At 36.9% G+C, this 24950-nt stretch overlaps 3 protein-coding genes across 5 annotated transcripts in view; 1 reads left to right on the top strand and 2 right to left on the bottom strand.

The window, feature by feature from the left end:
• The window catches only part of tmem19 (transmembrane protein 19), a 37548-nt gene extending 31430 nt beyond the window's left edge, over positions 1 to 6118 (bottom strand). The window contains exon 1 of one of the 2 annotated variants that reach the window (XM_059325873.1): positions 5981 to 6118. The gene's annotated coding sequence lies outside the window, so the exon portion shown is untranslated. The remainder of the gene's footprint in view (positions 1 to 5980) is intronic. The other variant, XM_059325874.1, reaches the window with a different exon arrangement.
• kics2 (KICSTOR subunit 2) lies at positions 5687 to 11839 on the top strand. The gene is made up of 3 exons (XM_059325871.1): positions 5687 to 6333; positions 8037 to 8325; positions 10695 to 11839. The coding sequence occupies exons 1-3, from the start codon at positions 6105 to 6107 to the stop codon at positions 11512 to 11514; spliced, it is 1338 nt and encodes a 445-aa protein (XP_059181854.1). The 5' UTR covers positions 5687 to 6104; the 3' UTR covers positions 11515 to 11839.
• Positions 11840 to 12913: 1074 nt separating this feature from the next.
• LOC131960317 (SLIT-ROBO Rho GTPase-activating protein 1-like) overlaps positions 12914 to 24950 on the bottom strand; it is a 52512-nt gene continuing 40475 nt past the window's right edge. Inside the window, exons 18-23 of one of the 2 annotated variants that reach the window (XM_059325491.1) lie at positions 23084 to 23308; positions 22160 to 22239; positions 21475 to 21655; positions 19841 to 19981; positions 18582 to 18924; positions 12914 to 16511 (exon numbers count right to left, since the gene is read on the bottom strand). In XM_059325491.1, coding sequence (XP_059181474.1) covers positions 16068 to 16511; positions 18582 to 18924; positions 19841 to 19981; positions 21475 to 21655; positions 22160 to 22239; positions 23084 to 23308 — 1414 coding nt within the window. In that variant the 3' untranslated portion in view covers positions 12914 to 16067. The remainder of the gene's footprint in view (positions 16512 to 18581; positions 18925 to 19840; positions 19982 to 21474; positions 21656 to 22159; positions 22240 to 23083; positions 23309 to 24950) is intronic. The other variant, XM_059325490.1, reaches the window with a different exon arrangement.

Here is a 24950-nt window from a genome sequence, read left to right as displayed (position 1 = left end):
ATCTGGCTGCTTTTTTTGGGTTGTGCTGTAAACTGAGCATCACAAAAACAAACTCTCACTGAATCTCACAAGGTTATTTTTTATTAGAGTGATGAGGTACAATAAAAACCAACAACGCTATAAAAGTACAAAGTGTACTGGTTCTGGATCAGGATGAATCACTGGACACTGTTCCCCTTTGAGAGGCACTTTTATCATGTGAAGGAGCTCAGATACCAGTTAGGTTTGCTTGGTTTGGTAAAGTTTACTGTAAACACACCAATGATAGTTAGCGAAAACTAACAAAAACTAGAATTGAAAAAACATTTTCGTTAACTGAAATAAAAATAAAAAAGAGTCTTTTTTTTAAAATGAACTGAAACTGTATTTTGTGGTTACAAAACTGACTAAAACTAACTAAGATTATAATGAAAATGTTTACAGATACTAAACATGCGGTACTTTAGCTATTTATTTTATTTTTACTTATTATTTATTAAAATGGTGAGCAATTGGCTGGCACTGAGCATGCAGCACTTATGCTTTTTATTTAATTCTTATTTATTATTATTTTTTATTTATTATACAGTACTAGTAGCTATTTATTCAATTTTTATTTCATTTTTAATTTCTCTGTTTTCACATTGAGAGTCGGTTTACAATGCTTTACATAATATGTATGATAATGTTAAATAATGTTATTATATAATATTCTTTAATAAAGTTTTTGTCTAAGAAAAAAAGCAATATTCAACTGTTTTACATCAAAATGTCCTTCGTTTTCGTCTTTGTCAACTTTTTTCATCCGTAAACCTTTTTGGTTGATATGAAATCTATTTCATCTATCTGGTTTCATGACTTAATAAACTTATTGGGGCTGAGATGGATCAGACAAAGGAAATAAAGGAAACATTTATTGTGACCTTATTGAATCTGGCACCCAACAAATACCCCATTACAAAAAAACTAAAACTAACACTAAAACTAATAAAAAAAGAATTAAAACTAGCAAACTCACTCTAAAAACTCATTAAAACTAACTGAATTTGAAAACAAAAATTGACAACTAAATTACTTAAACCAATGAAAAATCCAAACTATTGTAAACTTGTAAACTATAATATATATATTTTAGATTCCATCCAGGCCTGATAAGGGAGGCCAGTGCAGAGGGATGTATTGTACATGTTGGCCAGCAGGGGGCGACTCCACTGGCTGCAAAAAGAAGTCGAAGTCAACAGGAATGTGACTCTACTTGTGACTTGATTTATGACCTCAGTAAACATGTTTCGAATGACTTTATGGTCTCAATTGGTAGTTTTCTAGTCTGCTTTAATACAGCATGATATTCATTTTGAAATTTTGGTCTCATTTATAGTAAAATTGATGGTAAAACAGTACATGCTTTAGGACAAGGCTACTTTATAACTGATGTGTCACTACCACATTGCACTGTTTGTTTTCATCTTGAAACTTTGACCATTTCCTTCAAACTCAGACACCGTAAAAAAATGGTAAGAAAGCAGCATGTTAAGCAGAAACTTAACACACCTTACACTTATGCATGTGCACAGACACTTCACTGAACAATTGGATATAATTGTTCAGTGTTTGCTGTTTGATCCTCAACATTTATTGTATAAATCAGACTTTCCTATGAGCCCGTGCTGAGCTGCTGTTGCTATGTAATACTATTCTTTACACAGGCAAATATTGTAAATTTATCAAAGTATACAACTCATTTTAAAGGGCCATAATCAGATAAAAGAAAACATGCACAAACAATGTATATTTTACGGCATATATCATTTAGACAATGGGTGCTTGGAAGAAACCTGCTAACTCAAGCATCTATAACGTTAACGATCAATTAATGAAATAATCGCTGCATGCATACATGGGCAAAATGAAAGATATATATATATACATTTCTGTGCAAAAGCCTGTTTTGATAACGGATACTTTTATTTTGAAAGGACGAAAAGAGACTTGATCCTGTCAATCGTAAAACTAAATCAATGGAGATTAAACTGTTAAATTGGTAAAATATACAGATTGATTAAAACTTCCATGTGATCGACCAAATTCTTCCATTAATTTCAACCATTAATCTATCATCAATTAATTATTCCCATTTAAACAGATACTGTATTTTTCAACTTTGCTATAAAAACATTGAATGCCTCACTTCTTCTCCTGATTGAATGGGAGTTATCGGAGATATTGAGCCCATTAGAATAGGTGAGAAGGCGTCTGGTCTACCTGCTGGCAGGCTGAGCAGGTTGTTATCAGATTATTTAATTGCTGCTCGCTGAAAAAAAGTGGTTATATTTCATAAAAAGGTCGAGGATTTGCTATTACAACACCACAGAACTTCTTCTGTAAGGTTAGGGAAAAAAACTTTCTGGTTAAGTAACATAAAAGACAGCACGGATGTTATAATAAAAAATACCAAAAAATCATTGGGTCATGGCAATCCAATCAAAACAGATTCCAAAATAAAATGATGACGTCAAACTGCTGTCATTTTGAGCTAGATGAATTCCCCTGAGGACAAATAAAAGAATCAAAATCTAAATCTCGATCTCGTCGGCATCAGAAGAAAAGTCACTAGTGTCACAAGGACACATCATGAGGGAGAAGCCTGTAATTATTAGTCTAATCATGCATCATTGATTTATAATGAAAGAAGTGCATTAAGCAGCCCGGAGCTATGACCTACATACTGGGAACACATTGCGTAACATTAAAAATGCCTGGAAATCATTTGAAAATATTTCCCCAAGAGTTTTCTGAGAAAATCAGCAGATAGAAGCCTGGAGACGGAGCTGAGGCTCCACAGGGCTGAAAGGGTTAAACGGCTCAGCAGGTGGAATATTTAACAAGTTAACTTGTGAATTTTCTGACCACAAATATTGCTGCTACCTGATCAGCAGCATTACTGAGCTCCACCTTTGGTGAATTTTATGTTTTTTACTTTAATTTCCCTTTCTTCTTGCTTATTTCCCCCCAAATCCCATTTAAACTATAAAAAATATGAAGGGTTTCCTTTTCAAAAACCAACTTTTTGCAAACAAATCTTGCTTTTGTATCATCTGAACACAACTAAAAGAGTTACCTACAAATACCATTTAACAGGCTTCAATTACAGAATTACAGTAGAAAAGCCATGGTATAATAATAATAATAATAATAATAATAATAATAATAATAATAATAATAATAATAATAATAATAATATATAGGAATAACAGGAATAACAACCATTCCTTTCTTTTCATAGCCTAATTTATAGTTTGTAGTTTAAGTAGTTTAACTAGAAAAAAGCAGCAACAAAAAACTACTTGAAACACTAAACAAATATAAATTATGTAAAATAAATGTATAAATAAAATATAATATTTTGGAGAGCTGTCCAAAATAGTATTATTATAAATTATAAAGAGTATATTATAAATATATATAATATAATAATAATATTTTGGGCAGCTCTCCAAAATATAATAATAATAATAATAATAGTTATTCATAATAATAATTTATTTTGATTATAAATAGTATATTATAAATATACATCATACATTGTAAATATTTGATATATTCTTCTTATATATTTATATATATATATATATATATATATATACATATATATATTTATATTGTTATTATTATCACGATTGCCTCTGGTGCAGTAAAAGCCATTAAGTCTGTCATTCCATTAAATCATTAAATATGACACTTTTTTAAACATTTATTTTTATTTCTCTTTCAGTCGTATTATGATTAAAGTTCAAGGAAATCACATTTAAAAATGTGTTTTTTTTACCCAAATAAATTTTGGTTATTATTTTTGCCATAATTAAGCAGTCCAACACACCCCTAAACACCACAAGCAGATATAGTTGTCACATATATCATGGCAATTTTGTTCTGCACATAAATTAATTCAGAGACTGAAACCAATCAGAGTGTTCATCTTTAATCAGGGGCACCCCGGACCTTTTCACTGGAAAGAATACAGTCAGATTCTATATTTACTGTTTATGTACGTCATCTCTGAACAGCCGTGGTTTCTCCGGCTTCGCCCCGCAGGCTTTAGTGTATTCTGTGAGATTATTTCTGAGTATTACAGTTCCCACCAAGAGCAAATAAGAGAAAAGATCCAGTGGAATGAGATTGGTGCTGCTAGCAGAGTTCACCGTCACATGATGAGTCTGTTAATGACTCTCTGTTAGAGAGCCAGCATCATTTACAGAAACCCCCCCCCCCCCCCCTTTGGGTGTCAATAAAAGTTTATCATTTGTGTTTACAAACAAGCCTGAAGTCTATAAAATTAGTACTGTGAAAAGGCCAACTGGAGCCTTCTCAGTAGCACAACATGAGTTATGGAGGTCGGGGTGAAATGCATGTTTCTGGAGCTGCAACTAAGAGTTATTTTGGCTATAAATTTGGATTTGGATAAAATGAGCATTTATTTAGTTTAGAAAATATCAGAAAATGGTGTAAAATGCCAACACAGAGTGAATAAAATACAGACAAAGTCTTCAGGATGTATAAATAAATCTATAAATGAGCACTGAAAATGTACAGAAATCGTAAATGTGGACACAAATCTGTTAATGTTCACTGATATTTGTGAATGTGTACCTTCTCTTTAAACCAAATACTATTGAATACAGTCAATTTAATTCGGGTATATATTTACATTCAGGCATACACTTATGTATTTTCTTTGTCATGAAAAATCTAATTCACATGTATTAATCCGTGTAAACAGACACAGATACAGTTTCACTACTCTCTGAAGACAACAACATATTTTAATAGATTTTTCTACATAGACATTATTATACATAAATGATTCATTTTTCTATAATATTACCCCCACGAAGCCAGGGGATAGAAATATCTAAATAAATCTAAAAATGAGTATTGAGATTTATAAATGTGCACTCAAATAAATAGAGATTTGTAAATAATATGTACATAAATTTGTTGATATGATATTTATTAATTGGGACCAGCTACAGTAGTTTCCATTCATTATTACATTGACATTCAGTTTTTCGAGTGAAAATATATTTCTTTTTTGTTATTTTTTAACATGAATAATCGTTTTCACATTTATAAATCCATGTACACAGACACAGATACAGTTTTATTACTCTCTAAAGACATTTCTATATTTTAATTATTTTTCTATAATTTATTAAACTATAAAAGTGATTATTTTGTGTAAATAATTAATATTTCTATAATAATAATAATAATAATAATAATAATAATAATAGCCCCACGATACAATATAGCACCAGTGCACATACGCATTTATTTAGGTGCTCTTTGCTTGCCGGCACTGACAATAAGCCAAAATAAGCCATAAATCTATAAATGATCACTGAGCTTTGTAAATGTGTACTGAAAATGTCTACACAAATCTGTAAAAATGTGCAGGAATTGGAAATGTGGAGACAAATCTGTGAATATTCACTGATATTTGTGAATGTGTGCCTTGTCTTGAAACCAAAATTTGTTAATACATTTACATTCAGTTTTTCGAGTACATATAAAAAATCATATTCACATTTATAAATCCATGTACACATACACAGATAAAGTTTCACTACCTCTGAATACATTTGTATATTTTAATTATTTTTTCTATAATTTAATAAAATATAAAGATGATTATTTTGTGTAAATAACTAATATTTCTATAATAATAATAGCCCCACGATACAATATAGCTCCAGTGCGCATACGCCTTTATTTTGGCGCTCTTGGCTTGCCGTAGTATTTATATCCAATGTAGCCAATATGGCGTCCAACGATTAGCCAGTTAGCTTGACACCGCCAATTTTTTACTATTATTGTCATTTTAAGTACATTTGGAAGGAATATATCAGCGTAATTATGAAGAGATGGAGTTTCTAATAATGTGAAGCAGTTTAAAAGTTAGTAAACTGAGTGTATTGTGGGTGTAAATATGATATTTTCTTACCGAGACGTGAAACGGTCAGTGTGCTAACCCGGTTAGCTCGCCGTTAGCTCCGTCTGACCGGGCAGCCGGTCTAACGGTTAGTAACGGCCGGTGTAACCGTTAGTAACGGTCAGTCCGCAGCGCTATGACGGAGGTGGAGGAGCTGCGGCCCGTGCCCCGGGAGCGCGCCATCCTGGAGAGCTTCTTCACGCAGCTCGGCATGTTCTCCTTCGACCGGGCCAAGGACTACGTGGAGAAGGAGAAGGACAGCCGGAGCGCCGGGGCCATCTGGGCCGCGCTGCTGGCCGCTCTGGCTCACCTGGCCGCCGCCGAGAAGGCCTACCACCACATGACGTTCCTCGGGCAGAAAATGGGTAAAAAAAGAAGTTCCATTTATCTCTGAGTAGGTGGAAGACACGTGGAATAAGCGTTGGTCACAGATATAATGGTATAATTTTTTTTTTTTTTTTTTTTGCCCAAAATATTATTATTATATTATATATATTATATATATTTATAATATACTCTTTATAATTTATAATAATACTATTTTGGACAGCTCTCCAAAATATTATATTTTATTTATACATTTATTTTACATAATATATATTTGTTTAGTGTTTCAAGTAGTTTGTTGTTGCTGCTTTTTTCTAGTTAAACTACTTAAACTACAAACTATAAATTAGGCTATGAAAAGAAAGGAATGGTTGTTATTATTATTATTATTATTATTGTTATACCATTGATTTTCTACTGTAATTCTGTAATTGAAGCCTGTTAAATGGTATTTGTAGGTTTTTTTTTTTTTCCATGTTGTAAGGCGACCTTGAGTGCCTTGAAAGGCGCCCTATTAAATAAAATGAATTATTATTATTATTATTATTATTATTATAATCGTGGGGGAATTATCGTATAAATGAAGATACTTACAAGACAACAGTGGTAAAGGAAGATATTTAAGTAAAAGTCATTTCAACCAGTGGTGGTTTCAGTATTCATCTCCCTTACTGAAGTAAAAGTCCTGCATTCATAATCCTGCTGAAGTAAAAGTACAAAAGTATCAGCATCAAAATATACTTAAAGTATCAAAAGTAAAATTACTCCTTATCCAAAATGGATCCACTCAGATTGTTTTATATATAATCCAAATATATTATTGTGTTATTATTATCACTATTGATGCATTTATGTAAGCAGCATTTTACTGTTAATGGGCTAATAATCAAGATGTTTTGTTTCTTTTTTTTACTATTTCTGTTTACTATTTTACACCTGAAGTTGCTGGTTATTTTTCAGATTAGGGTTAAATATTCAATGCATATTTTTCTCCTCTTATTAGTGAACTTAGTTATTTTGGTTTAAGTCTACTAAGAATTCTTTGGTTATTTGTTGCTTTTTTCATGCTGAATTATTTCCAAGAAACTTATGGTTGACTCTCTTTAAACACATTTAAATGAATGCTTTTGCAAGAATTCTATTTCTAGAGAAATTATTATTTACTCACTATAACATGTGTAAACTTGCACAACTGCTGCATAGATTAAAAATAAATCATTTTCTCGCTAATATTTTCCATAAAAAATATAAATCTGTAAAATAAAATAAAAAGGCAAATAAACAGCAGAGTAAAAAGTAGAATATTTCTGATTTAAATTTAGTGGAATAGGAGAAGATAAACATAACATAAAAAAAGTTCAGTGCTAGAATAAATGCTCTTTAATACTTTTTACCACTGACCATTTAAAAATAATGCTCTGCTCAATAAAATTTCTTTTAAAATTTTAAGTAGAGTACAAGTAGAAAACTATAAGCATCAAAATATACTTAAATTAGTCATTTTGCAGAAAGGCCCATTTCATAATAATACACATTATATTGTTGCTTTTAAATAAGTGATGAATTAGTGTGTTGTATGACTTTAATGTTCCAGCTGAAGACTTCCTTTAACTGGATCATGTGTGAGATGAAGGCACACGGCCACCAGATGGCGCTGCAGCTCATAAACACTGGAAGAAGTCGCCCATTTTCATTTCTTCCTCCTCTCTCTCTGTCTGTCTGTCTGTCTGTCTCTCTGCAGGCGGTCAGTCCTTCTTCAGCCGTAAAGACTCCATCCGAACCATCTACACCTCTCTGTACAACGAGCTGAGGAAGGTGGTGACCATGGGGCGCCACAGCCAGCCGGGCTCCGCCTCCTACCTGGAGGACCTGCTGTCGCACCTGTCGGAGCAGCTCTGCCACTTCACGCAGGCCCGCATGGAGATGGCCGACCTGTACGAGAAGATGCACTCGCTGGGCAGCCAGAAGAACATCAACTCTGACGAGCTGGTCACCACGCTGGAGGCCGTGCTGCACAAATACAGCTCCAAGTGTGTTCCTCTCCCTACCTTTACTCAGTACTCAAACAATCAGTTGTTTTACCTGCAGCAGATTACAGTCAACATGCCTCCAGTTTGGAGAAGGAGGCAGGAGCTCTTTCTGTCACTGAACGACACACTTTGTTTTGGGGTTTTTTGTTTTTTTATTAGCACAATAACATCCAATTTAATGCCAAGAAGAAGTGAAACAATCTGTTCACTGCAAGGTTATAATAGTTTTGGATTTTTTATTAGTTTCAGTTTTAATTCCGTTGTGATTTTTTGTTTTCCAATTCAGTTAAGTTTTAATTAGTTCTTAGAGTGAGTTTGCTCGTAATTAGTTTTTATTTTTTTTGAAAATGCTTAGTTTTATTATTATTAGTTTTAGTGTTGGTTTTAGTTTTTGTTGTAATGGGTTATTTGTTGGGTGCCAGATTTAAAAAAAGTCCCAAAAAATGTTTCCTTTATTTCCTTTAATTATCCATCTCAGGCCCAATAAGTTTATTAAGTCATAAAACCAGATAGATGAAATAGATTTCATATCAACCAAAACTATAATAACCTTAGTATACTGTTTACACTTCGTGCTGTATATAAATACAGTCATGGAGAAAATTATTAGACCATTGTTTTCTTCGTTTTCTTTTTTGTTTCTTTGTTCATTTAGTGCCTGGTACAACTAAAGGTACATTTGTTTGGACAAATATAATGATAACAACTAAAACCGCTCATAAGACTTTAATTTCAGAGCTGATATCTGGACAATTTCCATGGTTTTCTTGATAATGATTTTGGTTGTTATAGTAATAGTACAGTCCTAATAATCCAATAATATATTTAGAATATATAAAACAATCTGAGTGGATCCATTCTGCATAAGAAGATACTTTTGATACTTTAAGTACATTTTGATGCTGATACTTTTGTACTTAGGAATTTGGTTTTCTTGATAGTAACCAAAATCATTATCAACGATAAGCTTTACAGCTGTAAAAGCTCACAAAATGCTCCTATAAAATGCTTGGATTTGACTTTGTAAAAGGGGTAGAAACCCTGGATAAATATAAACTCTGTAAACGGAGAGAGAGAGGGAGGGAGAGAGAGAGAGGGAGGGAGAGAGAGAGAGAGAGAGCGAGAGTGACATATTGGGGTTAGAGGAGGAAAACTTTCTGCTTAATCCAGCAAACGCAGAATTCCTCCGTTTCCCCCGGAGACGTTTCAGCAGAACTGAGTCCTGCAACTGTAGCAGGAACACAAACTGCTGGTGTTGACGGAGCGGCAGCAGGGCGCAGGCCGCCGCTCCACCCATCAGTGATGTTCGCGAGCAGCCGAGGGTGAAGGTGAACGCTCCCGTCAGCACCCGAGACTAATGTGAGCCCAAATATAGAACACGGGGCTGTGTGAGGGGACTTACAGGGAGAGTTTGGAGTTATTGCCACATTTATGCTTTCAGGAGCCGTTATCTAAGCTTTATTTAAAGCCACCAGACTCTATTGATAAAAATAGTAATTTTCTTCTGTTTCATATCTCAGTAATGATCATGATAATCATGATTTGATCATTATTGTTAGCCAGGATTGACCTATTGTATATATTCTAAATATAGCATAAACTGATATATTTTCTAGGTTTCTTAAATACAGTCATGGAAAAAATTATTAGACCACCCTCGATTTCTTCAGTTTATTGCTCATTTTAATGCCTGGTTCAACTAAAGTTACAACTATAATGATGACAACAAAAATAGCTGATAAGAGTTTAATTTAAGAGCTGATATCTAGATATTTTCCATGTGTTTCTTGATAATGATTTTGGTTATTATCAAGAAAACATAAAAAAAACGTCTAGATATCATTATTATCTGTATATTGGCCTATCATAGACCAATGTTGTCCGATATGAAAACTTCTTTACAGTACTTATAATGGAGAAAACAAATGTTGGGGTGATTTAGAAATGGTGTTATTATCACGTAGTTTGTCCTGTAGAGTGCTGGACAAGTAAAATGTTCTTTCTTCTACCATATAAAAGGGCTGAAAAGTGTCAGAAACTGTACTAAAGTGTGGAACTACTTCTCAAAAGATGCTACATTGTATGTATAACCACGTTATTTGTTGAAGAAAGCAATTATAATATATAAATATCAAAACATTGATAATGATTTTGGTTATTATCAAGAAAACCATTGAAAAATGTCTAGATATCTGCTCTTAAATTAAACTCTTAGCTAGTTTTGTTGTTATCATTATATTTGTCCAAACAAATAATTTTTCCCATGTTCTTCCAAACTGTCCCTTTAAATGTGGACATATTCTGATTTTAGGTCATTATAAATGAAGCCGTCTTCTGTTTCTACATGTCTGTACTGCTCACCTCTGCAGGTTCCACCACCCGATCCTGGGCCGTGTGGAGGAGGGCTTCCAGACGGAGGTGGACGTGGTGACCCAGCTGCTGCGCTGCCAGGCCCAGGTGTCCGAGTGGTACTTCCTGCCGGCGCTGCTCAGCCTGCACGGCGCCAACTCCAAGCTGATCGCCTGGGGCCAGCTGTTCCAGCGGCAGAAAGAAACCCGCAAGCACCTGTTCGGCGGCCAGTCCCAGAAGGCCGTGCAGCCGCCGCACCTCTACGTGTGGCTGCAGCGCTTCCAGGCCGTGCTGCTCGCCAAGTTCAGCTTCTACTTCCACGAAGCGCTGAGCCGCCAGACGCCGCCGGCCGACATGAGGGCGCTGACCGCCCGCACCGCGCCGGACTACCACGGCAAGATCTGCTCCTTCATCCGCAAACACGACGCCAGCAACGTTTCGTTAGTGTTCGACAACCGCGGCTCCGAGAGCTTCCAGGGCCACGGCTACCACCACCCGCACTCGTACCGGGAGGCTCCGAAGGGCGTGGAGCAGTTCCCGGCGGTGGTGTCGCTGCCGTCGGGGGAACGCCCGCTCACGCACTGGCCCAACGTCATCATGATGATGGGCGACCGCGCCGCCGAGCTCAACACGCTGGACAAGGTGGTGCACTTCTACGACGACAAGGTCCAGAGCACGTACTACCTGACGAGACCCGAGCCGCACTTCACCCTCGTGGTCATCTTCGACGGCAGGAAGTCGGAGAAGGATCTGCACATCGCCGCCTTCCTGCAGGAGATCTCCAGCTCCCTGAGGAACTCCAAACCCTTCAGCACCCTCAAACCCGGATCCAAGGGCTGAAGGGAGGAGAAGGTCATCTCACAGATAGATAAAACGTTTACATCTTATTTTGAAAGACTCGTTTACTGTGGACCAGCTTCCTGTTGGTTTCCTTTTCGTTGCTCTGAATTTTCTCATTTTTGCCAAAAATGTTCCAGACCAAAGAGAAACTCGTCTCTCTGATTCAACAAAACACGCTGGAAGTGATTAATTTAAAGAAAGTGTTAAGGATTTTAATTATTTTGCATCAATTACTGTTTTAACATGTTTACTTTGTCTTTTTTAATAGTTTATATATTTAATGTGCCTGATACAATTTAAATAAAGTTGATGATTGAACTTCTGATTTGAGTCTCAGCCCAGAATGTTTATTGTGCTAGACTCCGTTGACAAAAACAGTAATTTTACGTCGCAGAAAACATGAGTTGCTGGTCTGTTGCTGCCACAATCGCTTGGTTTGTTGGTGTCATTGTGTGACTTTAATGAATCTGAACTAACCTTTAACACTAAAATCACACAATAACATAAACAAACTAACCTACTGAGGCAGCAAAAGAGCAGCAATTCACATTTTCTGCAAGGTTAAATTACTGTTTTTGTCACTGGAGTCTGGTGGCCTTTTAAGAGAGCATAAATTGATATAAATATATAACGCAGCAAGGTAAAGCAGTGAAAATATTCTACTATTCTGGTAAACTATTACCCTTTCTGATGAACCAGACTCTAATGCAGCAAAATGCAGCAAATATTAAGCAAAATGCAGGAAATATTGAGCAAAATGCAGCAAATATTGAGGAAAATGCAGCAAATATTAAGCAAAATGCAGGAAATATTGAGCAAAATGCAGCAAATATTGAGCAAAATGCAGCAAATATTAAGCAAAATGCAGAAAATATTGAGCAAAATGCTGGAAATATTGAGCAAAATGCAGCAAATATTAAGCAAAACAGCAAATATTAAGCAAAATGCTGCAAATATTGAGCAGAATGCAGCAAATATTAAGCAAAATGCAGCAAATATTGAGCAGAATGCAGCATAAACAAAATGTTTTACCTTATTATTTAACTACAAATGTCTGACATAATGGGACTGTGCATAGGTGGCAACTTTGGTTTAACAGTGTAGATATATCACGAGAAAAAAAAAATGGAGAGAAAACTATTTAGATCAGAGCTAGAAAAATAGATCACCAGGGCAAAATCTCAAATAATTATTTTTCTGTTATTTTATTAGCTTGTTCATAAGCGCACCAACAAGGACTTATTACTCTCTATAAAGCTGAAGTGAAACCACAACTTCAGGGTTTATTTCCCAGAAGTAAAAAAAAAAACCTCATTCAAAAGCCCATTAACATTTTTACCATTTTTAATTTTAATAACTTTCTAAGAGTGTGTGACAGAAACAGTGTAAGAAACCAGCGTTTTACAGAACACACCTGGAGGTTTTTATTGAGTGTTCGGAACAAAAAAAACATTTAGCCACATTTTCATTTAAAAAGAAAAAAGTTTCAACCAATTTTTCGGATGACTTGAATGCTAATTTATTCAGGTTTATTTATAATATAAATACAACACGTCGATACGATTCCATTTGGCTATATGAGCTCGTCTTTTAAGGGAAGCTCAGTTTCTCAAATACAGCAACACTAACAGACAAAAAAAAACATTTTTATCGTTATTATGAAACACATTCAAAGAAAAAAAACCTCCCTCTTTTTAAGTTTTTAAAATGCACCAACATGTTATGATGCTACATGCCAAGTACACAATCCTATACATCAAAGTGCAATGTCACAATGGGTTAATGCTAGAATTCATAATTCAGTAAATCTACTAATAAACACTTTTTTATTAATGATTATTTCATTCAGAGTGCTGCTGCTCTTCGTTCAGGACATGCGTGAGTGGATTCACAACTTTCCCCCCAAAAAACGACGAAGGATTAAAAAAAAGGCACTTTCACATACACACACACACACTAACACACACATATGTGCATCCACAGCCTCGGCACGTCATCTCACACACACACTAACACACACACACACATCAGTTACCAGCCTGGTTGGAGGCCACATTCAGTGTGCTGTTCAAGTGTTTTTTTTTTTGTTGTTTTTTTGGGCGTTTACACACAAAGCCCCACCCTGTTAGCTTATTGTGAATTTAAGGTTAACTAGTGACTTCAGTGACTTCACAAGCAGGTAAACCATTATTATCACACACACACACACACACGCACACACACACACACACACACACACACACGCTTAGGGCTGGGCGATATGGACCAAAAAGTCATATATAAAGCCGATATATTCAGGCTGAATATTGATATACAATATATATCCAGATTTTTTATGGCAAAGTGAGAGCAAATGTTCAGTCAAAGTCAAATATGACAACGTGAACATTAATACTGTATAATAACAGGAGCATCTTTTCTTAAAATCAAAGCTCCATAAAGTGCACATTTAAGTAAAAAATGCCGATGAATTAAAATAGGCCAATCTTTTTCTGAAATAGTTGAAGGATCAAGTTTTTCTAATTTGGCACAATAATAAGACAAACAGAAAAATATAAAGAAATAACAACTAAAGGGCTTTTTCCACTACCGCCCAATACCCAGAATGAGGTGGGTCTCACTCGTCGAAACGCCCCTAATTTGAAAACGAGCCGACCGGAGCGGACTTTTGACGGGACTTTTTTTTTTGATTGGATAGAACGCTAAGCAGGATGTGACATAGTACTCGACGCCACAACAACAACACGCCATTTGTAAAAGCTGGCGAAGCAGTGTTGCCAACTTAACCACTTTGTTGCTATATTTAGTGACTTTCAGACCCCCTTAGCCACTATCTTTCAAGAAAGCGACTGGAGACAAATCCAGCTACTTTTTCTGGTGTTATTGGAGACTTTTGGAGAGTAAGTGTGCATAATTAGCCATGCTGCTTTGTTTATGATCAGTTGCTGACGTGCACAGTTAGCGACAGCGGCCACAGTTGAGTCTCCCGTGTTTAATCTGTCGCGTAGGTGACGTCACGGTCGCTAAGCGATTACGCAACAGTCGAAACCATACGTTACCTCCGGAGTCTCTAAATCCCTCTGGGGGCCTTTTTGTAATGGAGACACGCAGAGTGAGCGGACTTTTGGGAGGGTGTGGCCTGATATATATCACATATTTATAAATAAATATATTTACATGAGAAAAAGAATAACAACCATAACAAAATAACTAAATATGACAAACCCTAGTAAGGGCAGCATTTATATATAAAGAAAGTTCCATATCACATTTAGAAATATATTGATATTTTTGTATATCGATATATCGCCCAGCCCTACACATAGAACACACACACACACACACACACACACACACACACACACAAACACACATAGAAAGTGGCATGCTTTTTGCACTCGTTTCCCCCCAACTTGCACTTGCGTGTTCTGGCACTCAAGGCAGGCATGAATTATCTATCGTCTATCACTATTCTAGTGCTTCTGCTGCACTTACAAGGAGCAGAACAAGGGCAGGCAAGCAGGAGACACACACACACACACACAAACACACACACACACACACAAACACACACTCATTCTCTGACACACTCGCGAACAAGAACAAAATCATACACCCACCCCCCGTCCCAGAAAAAAGTTCTGTCCAAGCTCCCTCCACCACTCAACCGTCACCCTGTTTGGGGGGCTTCTTCTTCTTCTTCTTCTTCTTCTTCTTCTTCTTCTTCTTCTCCTTTATTTTTTCAGAAAACAACAATAAAAGGCTGTTTTTAAAAAAGTTTGGCGAGCCGCCTGCAGCAGCAGCAGCCCGCCGAACATTCAATAGATAGATGGCTGAACAGTCGTTTTAAATACTGGAAACATTCATCAGGATAAATAATTAAGTGAGTTTGGTGTCACTGACGACCTCAAGAGGCGTTTCGTGGGTTTTTGAGGTGAAAGTGAGCTTAGCAGCGGAAAAAACAGAGTGGAAAATAAATAAATAAATCAATAAAAAAATAAAAATTATAACAATAATAATAATAAAAGTCACGCAGACGTGGTGGTGTTGCCTTCACTCGGCCTCTCGTCAGATACAGCAGCCGATCTGGATTAAGAATAAAACAGCAGCCTTTATTTTGGTGACAGGCGCCTCTCGGCTCGCCTGGTCGTCACGACAGCACAGCCAACATTCACGTCACTGAAACTACACTTTTACCGGAGCTGCACTACTCTCCTCCTCTTCCTCTCTCTCTCCTCTCTGTCGCTCCCGTGTCTCTCCATCAGCACTTCTTTTAGCTAAAACCTTTGATAAATGCTTCGATACATGGAGAAAGTAAACTCCTACACACCAAGAAGAGAGTACACACCAACCTGACGACACATAAATATCATGGCATATCATATCATAGGTCATGTCATATATTATAGTTTATTACTACATTAAAACCCTTTTTCTCTGTCCTACCTACCGTTTCTACCCTCATGTATTTGATTATAAACCCTGATCTCCTCTTCTGGCCCAGTTTTGGCCCGGGTCGGCCTGATTTGGCCGTCTCGTCGGCCCGTTTTGGCTCACATGGTGCAGGATTTGTCCAGCGGCGGGGGCAGAGGCGGGGTGCTGCTCTTGGGCGGGACCATGGGTTTGGGGCGGAGGGCCGGGGGCCGCAGCGGGGCCCCCATGCGAGCAGCTGCCACGGGTTTAAAGGAGCCCAGGGTGTCCGGGGAAGGGTTGGAGGGTCTGGGGGGGCCGGGCGGGGGGCCCGGCAGCGGGCTGATGGGGCTCAGAGGGCTGAGGGGGCTCGGGGTGCCCGGGGTGCCGGGGGTCCCGGGGGTTCCCGGGGTCCCCGGGGTGCTCGGGGTGCTGTGGGGGCTGGGGGACTCGGAGGAGCAGGTGGTGACGGGGCCGTTCTTCACCTGCTCCAGCGTGTCCAGCACCACGTCGGGGGCCGGCCGGCAGCCCGTCCGCTCCAGCTGCCGCAGCTCGCCGAGGGCCACCGTCACCGTCTCCTCGATGTCCTGCAGGAGGACAAGAGACGGAGAAAGAGACGGTGAAGAGAGAGCAGGACGGAGGGTAAGAGCTATTAAAGCCTCCAACGCTCACCCGGGTTCTTTTTCCTAAACTTGGTCTTACAAAATACTCAGAACAAATGAATAATGTTAACCATTTATTGAAAGAATAATAGCCAAATGCAATGTGATCTCGATGGCACCACAACACAGAGTGATTACAAACTTCCTTTTTTTTTTTTTACACATACACTACCAGTCAAAAGTTTTAGAACACCCCAATTTTTCCAGTTTTTTATTGAAATTCAAGCAGTTCAAGTCAAATGAACAGCTTGAAAGGGTACAAAGGTAAGTGGTGAACTGCCAGAGGTAAATAAAAAAAGGTAAGCTTAACCAAAACTGGAAAATAATGTACATTTCAGAATTATAAAAGTACGGTAGGCCTTGAATTATTTTCATGTCTTTGTAAGTCATTTTGTGTCTTTTTTAGTCATTTTGTGTCTTTTGGTGTCTTTTTTGTCATTTTGTGTCTTTTTTTTGTCATTTTGTGTCTTTTTTTGTCATTTTGTGTCTTTTTTTAGTCCTTTAGTCCAACATAAAACGTGATTTTGAATCTGTTTTTTACTTTCAAAACACTATCATGCTCAATAAAGAATTTTAAATGTTGCAAATGTGCATTAATTTCAGAGAACACTGAGACATTAAACTGCATAATTTTCAATTCAATTCTGGAAAAGTTTGTGTGTTCTAAAACTTTTGACCAGTAGTGTATATTCTTCTTGGGTTTGGGCAAAACCCCGTCCATTGGGTGGGTTTTTTAACGCAATTGGTCAATTTTTTGTGGGATGCTCTCGGTTGCCACCCTTAACGGTGCATCTGGGGATTTGACATCTCCTTGACTTTCAAAATGTATGTGTGTGTTTGTTGTCTGCTGAGGCCTTCACATCCATCTCCCCTCCTTATTCTGCTCCTCACCCAGGTCTGACCTGAACTCCTACACACCTTTCCTGACCTTAAGTAACCCGGTTATAATTTAGAAACTCAGCCAATCCGAATATATTCTTTATTCCTACAGAAGATACTCAACTTTAACCCTTTGATCAACCCTTTGTTTGATGAAAGGCTTTGAAACCCTTTGTTGTCATAGAAAGAAAAACTGCAAAAGATTTATTCATTTTTTAAATGTAATATTTTAGTTTTTGGTCACAGCTGCAGAATTTCAGATCTTTCTCTTTTAGTCTGTCGCTACGTGTGACCTGTTTCATATAATTCAATTTTACCCCATTAAATATTGATTAATGCAGCTTTAATTAATGCATCTATTAAAGATAATTAACTGTACTGTGTGTGTGTGTGTGTGTGTGTGTGTGTGTGTGTTCTTGTACTTCCTACATAGTGAGGACCAGGACACGTTTTTAACCAACAGAGTGAGGACATTTTTGCAAAGTGAGGACATTTCGGCCGGTCCTCACTTCTTTAAAGGCTTTTTTGAGATTTCAGACTTTGTTTAAGGGTTAAAGGTTACATCAGGTTTATGTGAAGGTAACCATGTATTAGAGTTAGGGTAAGGGGCTCGGGAACAAGGTTATTATAGTTCAGGAAAATGACACAAAATAATGAAAATGAGTTTTAAAAAAATGATAATGAACTGAAACGGTATTGTGTGGTTACAGAACTAACTAAAACTAATTAAAATTATAGTGAAAATGTCCTTCGTTTTTGTCTTTGTCAACTTTTTTCATACATAATGAAGATGGATAAGACAAAGGAAATAAAGGCAAAATTTACTGTTACCTCTTTTAATCTCCCACCCAACAAATACCCCATTACAAAAACTAAAACTAATAAAAACTAAACTAAAACTAAAGCTTTTCGAAAAATAAATACTAAACTAAAACTAGCAAACTCACTCTAAAAACTCATTAAAACTAACTGAATCTGAAAGCAAAAATTCACAACCAAATTAAAACTAAAACTAATGAAAAATCCAAAACTATTATAACCTTGCAAGGGAATTCACTGTTCCAATGAGGGTCCTCACAAAGATAGAAGTACAAGAATGTGTGTGTGTGTGTGTACCTGAGCCAGCGTATCGGGGTCCAGGGCTCTGGATCGATGGGAGTCACTGAAGCCGTGCTGCCCGCTGCTGGAGCGGCGGATGGGCGTGTCCTCGGGCCGCCGCAGCGAGTCGTGGCGGCTCACCGTCATGGTAACGGCGGCGGCGGATCGGCGGCGACGCTCGGGGCTGTCGAGGGGCGGAGTCAGGCCCTGGCCGCGGCCCAGCAGCAGCTCCCGCGGGCTGAAGTGACCCGTCACCGGCGGGGAGCTGCGCTCCATCACGCCCCCGTTGCCGTGGCAATGGCTGTCGTTGGAGCGGCCGAGGTTGCGGCGGAACAAACCGTCGGTCCGCTTCCTCCGGTGGCTGGAGACAGGAAGTAGAAACAAACACGGTCAGAGACGGAAGGATGAAAATATAAATCTGTTTGTCTTTCTGAAGAACTCAAGTGGATAAATACATTTTAAAGCACTTTACTTAAATATTTCAATACTATGCTACTTTATATTTCGAATCTGCTAAAATAAATACTATATTTTTATTACACTATAATTATTTGGCAACTGTATTTACTTTCAGATGAAGATTTTACCTAAAAACATAATTTTTTTTAACACATTTTTTAAGTTTTTATTTATGTATTTAAAAAAAAAAAAAGATAAGGCATTATTACAACCCGTTTTTTATTTCTTCCTCCATTATCCTAATTGATATATATTTATTACCTATTTTTGTGTTTTATTTGGGAGTATTTATTTATTTTTTTAAATATTTTTTGAGATGCCATAATTAAACCCCCTAATGTATTTATTTTTTTTGTATTGTTTTATTTGATAAATATTTTTTTCTTTCCTTTTTCTTCAATTTAAAAAAAAATAATTTGTATTTATTTTACAATATTTTTTTAGTCTTATTTTACCAGTTTAATTACTGTAATTTTCTGTTCTATTCTATCAAGTTAGGCCTGTAACAAAAAGATGATGCAAATATTTCAATTATATATATATAAATAAAACTGTTTATGACTGACTTTGAATGCTTTTCCTTTCAGTGGAACAAGTTCTCCTGTTGTCTTATTATCTATTCTTGAGTTGAGGTTATAAATACTTCCTCTCTGAGGATCACATGCTCTGATGCTGTGTGAGGGATGACTGAGGAAGAGGAGGGTGAGGAGTGAAGGTGTCTGCAGTCACATGAGGCTGGAGGTGATAACGGCGTGATGATTCTCAGGTATTTTTAGAGGCGCCAGCTGAAAGCGTCCCCTGAGCGTCTGGAGTCTTACATGACGGACCTGTTGTAGGTCTCGGGGGGTCGGATGTCTGTCGGGGAGCTCAGCTCGCTGCGGGACCTCTTGTCGTCGGTGCTGCTGCTGCCGCCGTCGCTGTCCGCCTTCTGGCTCAGCGTGTCGGACATGACGTCGGCCCTGAGGACACACACACACACACACACACACCAATCATCAATTAACGGATCAATAAGGAGCAGTTAGAGAGCGCCTGAGTCCGATAAGTCCGTTAATCAACAAGCTGATCATCAGTGCAGCTCGTCAATCAGTCAACGAGACACTCAGAGCTCCAGTTAACCTGCTGAGCTTTAATGTTAAATGTTCAATACACAGAATAAAAAGCATGATACAAGGGCCCTTTAAAGCTTGTGTGGTTTAAATATATTTTTAATAAAAATAGAACAGAATTAAAGAGTGTTTTTTTAATACCTGCATGGTCAAAATATATATTATTTATTTGTTAATTAATTTAATATTTTGTTCATTAATTAATTTATTAAAATGTCATCAGAGGGTCTGTTTAAAGTTTGTGTGGTTTAAATATATTTTTAATAAAAACAGAACAGAATTAAAGAGTTGTTTTTAATACTTGCATGGTCAAAATATATATTATTTATTTGTTTATTAATTTTAATATTTTGTTTAATTTGTTTATTAATTGATTTGTTAAAATGTCATCAAAGGGTCTGCTTCAAGTTTGCATGGTTAAAATATATATTATTTATTTGTTAATTAATTTGATATTTTGTTAAATTTGTTTATTCATTAATTTATTAAAATGTCATCAAAGGGTCTGTTTAAATTTGTGTGGTTAAAATATATTTTAAATAAAAATTGAGCAGAATTAAAGAGTTGTTTTTAATACTTGCATGATCAAAATATATATTATTTATTTGTTAATTTATTTATTATTTATTAAAATGTCATCAAAGGGTCTGCTTAAAGTTTGCATGGTCAAAAATATATATTATTTAATAACATATAATATAATATCACATAAAAGACTTATATATTATTTATTTGTTAATTCATTTAATATTTTGTTAATTTTTTTATTAATTAATTTATGAAAATGTCATCAAAGGGTCTGTTTAAAGTTTGTGTGGTTAACATATATTTTTAATAAAAATAGAGCAGAGTTAAAGAGTTGTTTTTAATATTTGCATGATCAAAATATATATTATATATTTGTTAATTAATTTAATGTTTTGTTAAATGTGTTTATTCATTCATTTATTAAAATGTCATCAAAGGGTCTGTTTAAAGCTGGCATGGCCAGAATATATTTTTAATAATTCTAAGCCCCAATTTAAAAATAAAAAAAATCTAATTAAAGGGTCATTTTAAAGCTTTGAAAAAAAAATCTAATACCAATCTTTTGTTGTTTAGAGACTGAAACTTAAGTCTAGAATAATAAAATAATGTGATTAAATCCATTCTTCCTTGAGTTTAGGATTAATGTTATAGTGTCATCAGAAAATACTATAAAAACATACTTATACCTAAGAAAATGATAAATATTACCATTTTATTTACTGTAAAACCCCCACTCAAAGCAAGACAATTAGAGAAAAATATATATTTTTTAATGATATAAATGAGCAGTGTGCGTGTGCTGCGGCTGGACTCGCCTGTCCTTCACCACGATGTACTGGTGCGGCACCAGGCCGTGGTTCCCGTTGTGGCGCCCCTCCCACCAGTCATGTGACGCTCGCTGGAAGAGCTGCAGGGACGCTCCCTTCTTAAAGGAGAGCTCACGGCCCGACCGGCCCACGTAGTCGAACCTCGCCACCGCCTCCACACCCTCACCCTCTGAGAGAGAGAGAGGGAGAGAGAGAGAGAGAGAGAATTTTTTTTTAATTTTCAAAACCTCTTTATTTGCTAAATGCAATTTGTAAATACTAAAACAATCACATTGCATTCTCAAAAACGAAAAAAATAAAAGACAGAGAGAGAGCAAGAGAGCGAGGGAGAGAGAGAGAGATAGATAGATAGATAGAGAGAAAGTGAGAGAGGGAGAGAGAGAGAGAGAGAGAAGATCAGAATCTGAACTTGTCAATCATCCGTCTCTGCAGCTTTTGTTCCTCCGGCAGCTCGACCAATCAGAGAGCACGCCAAGTCTTTTCTATTAATGCAGATAGATAAAGAGGAGGGAGGGGTGTGGAGAACAGGAGGGAGGGAGGGAGGGAGGGAGGGAGGGAGGGGGGGTGTCTCCATGGCTGCTGTTGCCGTAGCAACCCTCTCTCCACCAGGACACACACAGAGGGATTGGGAGTGTGGGGGCGATATTGTGTGAAGGTCAGAGGTCACACGTACCCTCGTCGCTGGTCTGGGTCTCGGTGCCGCCGTCGGGCTCGGCCTCCTCCAGCGCCCCCGGCTCGCTGAACGGACTCTCGCTGCAGGAGGAGGAGAGAGAGGAGAAGGAGAAGGAGGAGAAGAAGAGGAGGAGAAGCTCAGATCGACGTTCGACATGGGAACAAAAGCGAGGATGCACAGATGGAGACTCGCTGCTAATGAAGAGTCTGAGGACGTTTATGCAACAATGCAGCTCCAGCAGAGAGTCAAGAGTTTAGTTTGTGGAAAACACAACACACAGAGAGGATTTTAATACCATAACCGCATGAAAATATGTTTCAAATAGTTGATTTATACGACGGTGTATTAGGGCCAAGGATGGAAAAATAATAATAATACAGACCCAGAGGAGGGGGGTAATATTCCCAGAAAAAAGTTGCAAATTTATGAGATTAAAAGTGGCAAATTAACGAGGTCAAAGTGGCAAATCTAGAAAAAAAAGTGGCAAATTTATGAGATTAAAGTGGCAAATCTATGAGAAAAAAATTGCAGATTTATGAGGTTAAAGTGGCAAATCTAGAAGAAAAAGGTGGCAAATTTATGAGATCAAAGTAGCAAATCTTGAAAAAAAAAAGTAGCAGATTTATGAGATTAAAAGTGGCAAATTTATGAGATTAAAGTGGCAAATCTTGGAGAAAAAAGTTGCAGATTTATGAGTAAAAAAGTGGCCAATTTACGAGATTAAAGTGGCAAATTTTGGAGAACGAAGTCGCAGATTTATGAGATTAAAAGTGGCAAATTTAAGAGGTTAAGGTGGCAAATCTAGAAGAAAAAAGTGGCAGATTTATGAGTGGAAAATGGAAAATGTATGAGCTATATCAGGGTCCAGGAGGTTACCAAACAGAAGAACAGTAATAACAGGAGGATATTAGTGGAAGCACTGACCAGTACTGGTCTCCGGTCATACACTTCTCGTAGACGGGACCCGGCAGCTCCTTGGTGTCGGGGAAGATGTTGTCGTGGTTCAGGATCACCGTCTTGACCACCTCGTTGACGTGCGCCTGGCAGGCCACCTGGTCCAGCGTGTCGGGCGTGGGCAGCAGCGTGGGCCCGAACACGATGGCCAGGTTCCCAGCATCCATCATGTTCTCGTCACTGTACTGGGAGAGGCTGCAGGGGGGGGAGGGGCAGTATTACTATTAAATACATGTTTTATATCCCAATTTGGGCCCATTTAGAACAGCTGATTTTATATTTTTCTTTACACCTGCTGGTTTCTGCATCTAGAATTATACGCCAAAAGTTAGGATGAATTTAGAAAACATCAGTTTGTTTTTTAGTAAAGATTTCAAACTTAAAATTTTAACATAAAAATGTTTTGTTTTTTAAAAAAAATATATTTTTTAAAATATATTTTACTTGTTTAATTGCTAATACCTTCTTTTATATTTCTAGTTTTTACTGTTTGTTTACTTTTTTTTTTTTTTTAAATTAAAGCTCCTCTCAAATCTGATCTAATCTCTCCTTTTGGATCCATATATCCTCAAAAAATCATCTATAAATACCTTTATTACCTTGCAGATTTATGGGAAAAAAGTGGCAAATTTATGAGATTAAAGTGGCAAATTTATGAGATTAAAGTGGCAAATCTTGGAGAAAAAAGTTGCAGATTTATGACAAAAATGTGGCAAATCTTGGAGAAAAAAGTCACAGATTTATGACATTAAAAGTGAGCTGATATCTAGACATTTTCCATGATCTTCTTGATAATAACCAAAATCATTATCAAGAAAACCATGGAAAATGTCTCGATATCAGCTCTATAATAAACCCTATTCTGCAGAATAATCGATGATGAAAAGCCAAATCTTACTGTGCAGCACAGAAGCAGATATTTTTTTCATTATATCAGAATATTGAACAGCAGAACATGCAAAGCTTAGTGAGAGAAACCCTCAATGAGAATCACTGAAGCTGAACGGAGGATTCAGTAAATGTTGCTTCTCTTCCTGCAGAAAAAACTCAGTCTTTCTCTCTTTTGTTGCTGCAGAATAATTCAGGCATCTTTCCTGCCAATTCATTTGCATTTGGCAAACAAACTACTGCTTTTAAATGTGTGTTTTAATAAAAATACTGATGTTAAAGTGCAGGGAACACATTGTTTCCCGTGATGGAAACAGAAACATTTTCTCCTTGTCTCCTCTTCAGCGTGCTGCTAATAAACGCAGCGATACATCAGCTTGCTGCTGCATCACACCTGCACATCACACTCTTCTATATTTACTGGAGAGGCTGCAGAGTGTGCACTCTACTACGAGAGGGCTTCAGGGCCTCTCCCAACCTGGTGTGATTGGGAACAATTGTGGGAGAATGTGAGAGGAATCATCATTAACTGTGAGGGGCTGTAGAACCTGATAATGTCATAAATTCCCGATAATGTAATAAAAATCTGCACTTGAGTCGATTGAAAATGTAATAAAACCTGATAATGTAATAAATTCCCGATAATGTAATAACCCTGATAATGTAATAACTTCCCGATAATGTAATAACCCCGATAATGTAACAACCCCGATAATCTAATAAAAATCTGCACTTGAGTCCATTGAAAATGTAATAAAACCTGATAATGTAATAACTTCCCGATAATGTAATAAAGTGCATTTCCCAATAATGTAATACACTTTTTTTTTTTTTTACCAATAATGTAATAAAGTATTACATTAATGGGAGGTTATTACATTATCAGGTTAGCCTTCATTTTGCAAGTCCTGATAATGTAATAATTCCCCAATATTGTAATAATTTAACA

This window comes from Centropristis striata, chromosome 22 (genome assembly GCF_030273125.1).
Source record: "Centropristis striata isolate RG_2023a ecotype Rhode Island chromosome 22, C.striata_1.0, whole genome shotgun sequence".
Lineage (NCBI taxonomy): Eukaryota > Metazoa > Chordata > Actinopteri > Perciformes > Serranidae > Centropristis > Centropristis striata.
Note: the sequence above shows the minus strand (reverse complement) of the source record. Positions and strands in the feature narration are given on the sequence as shown.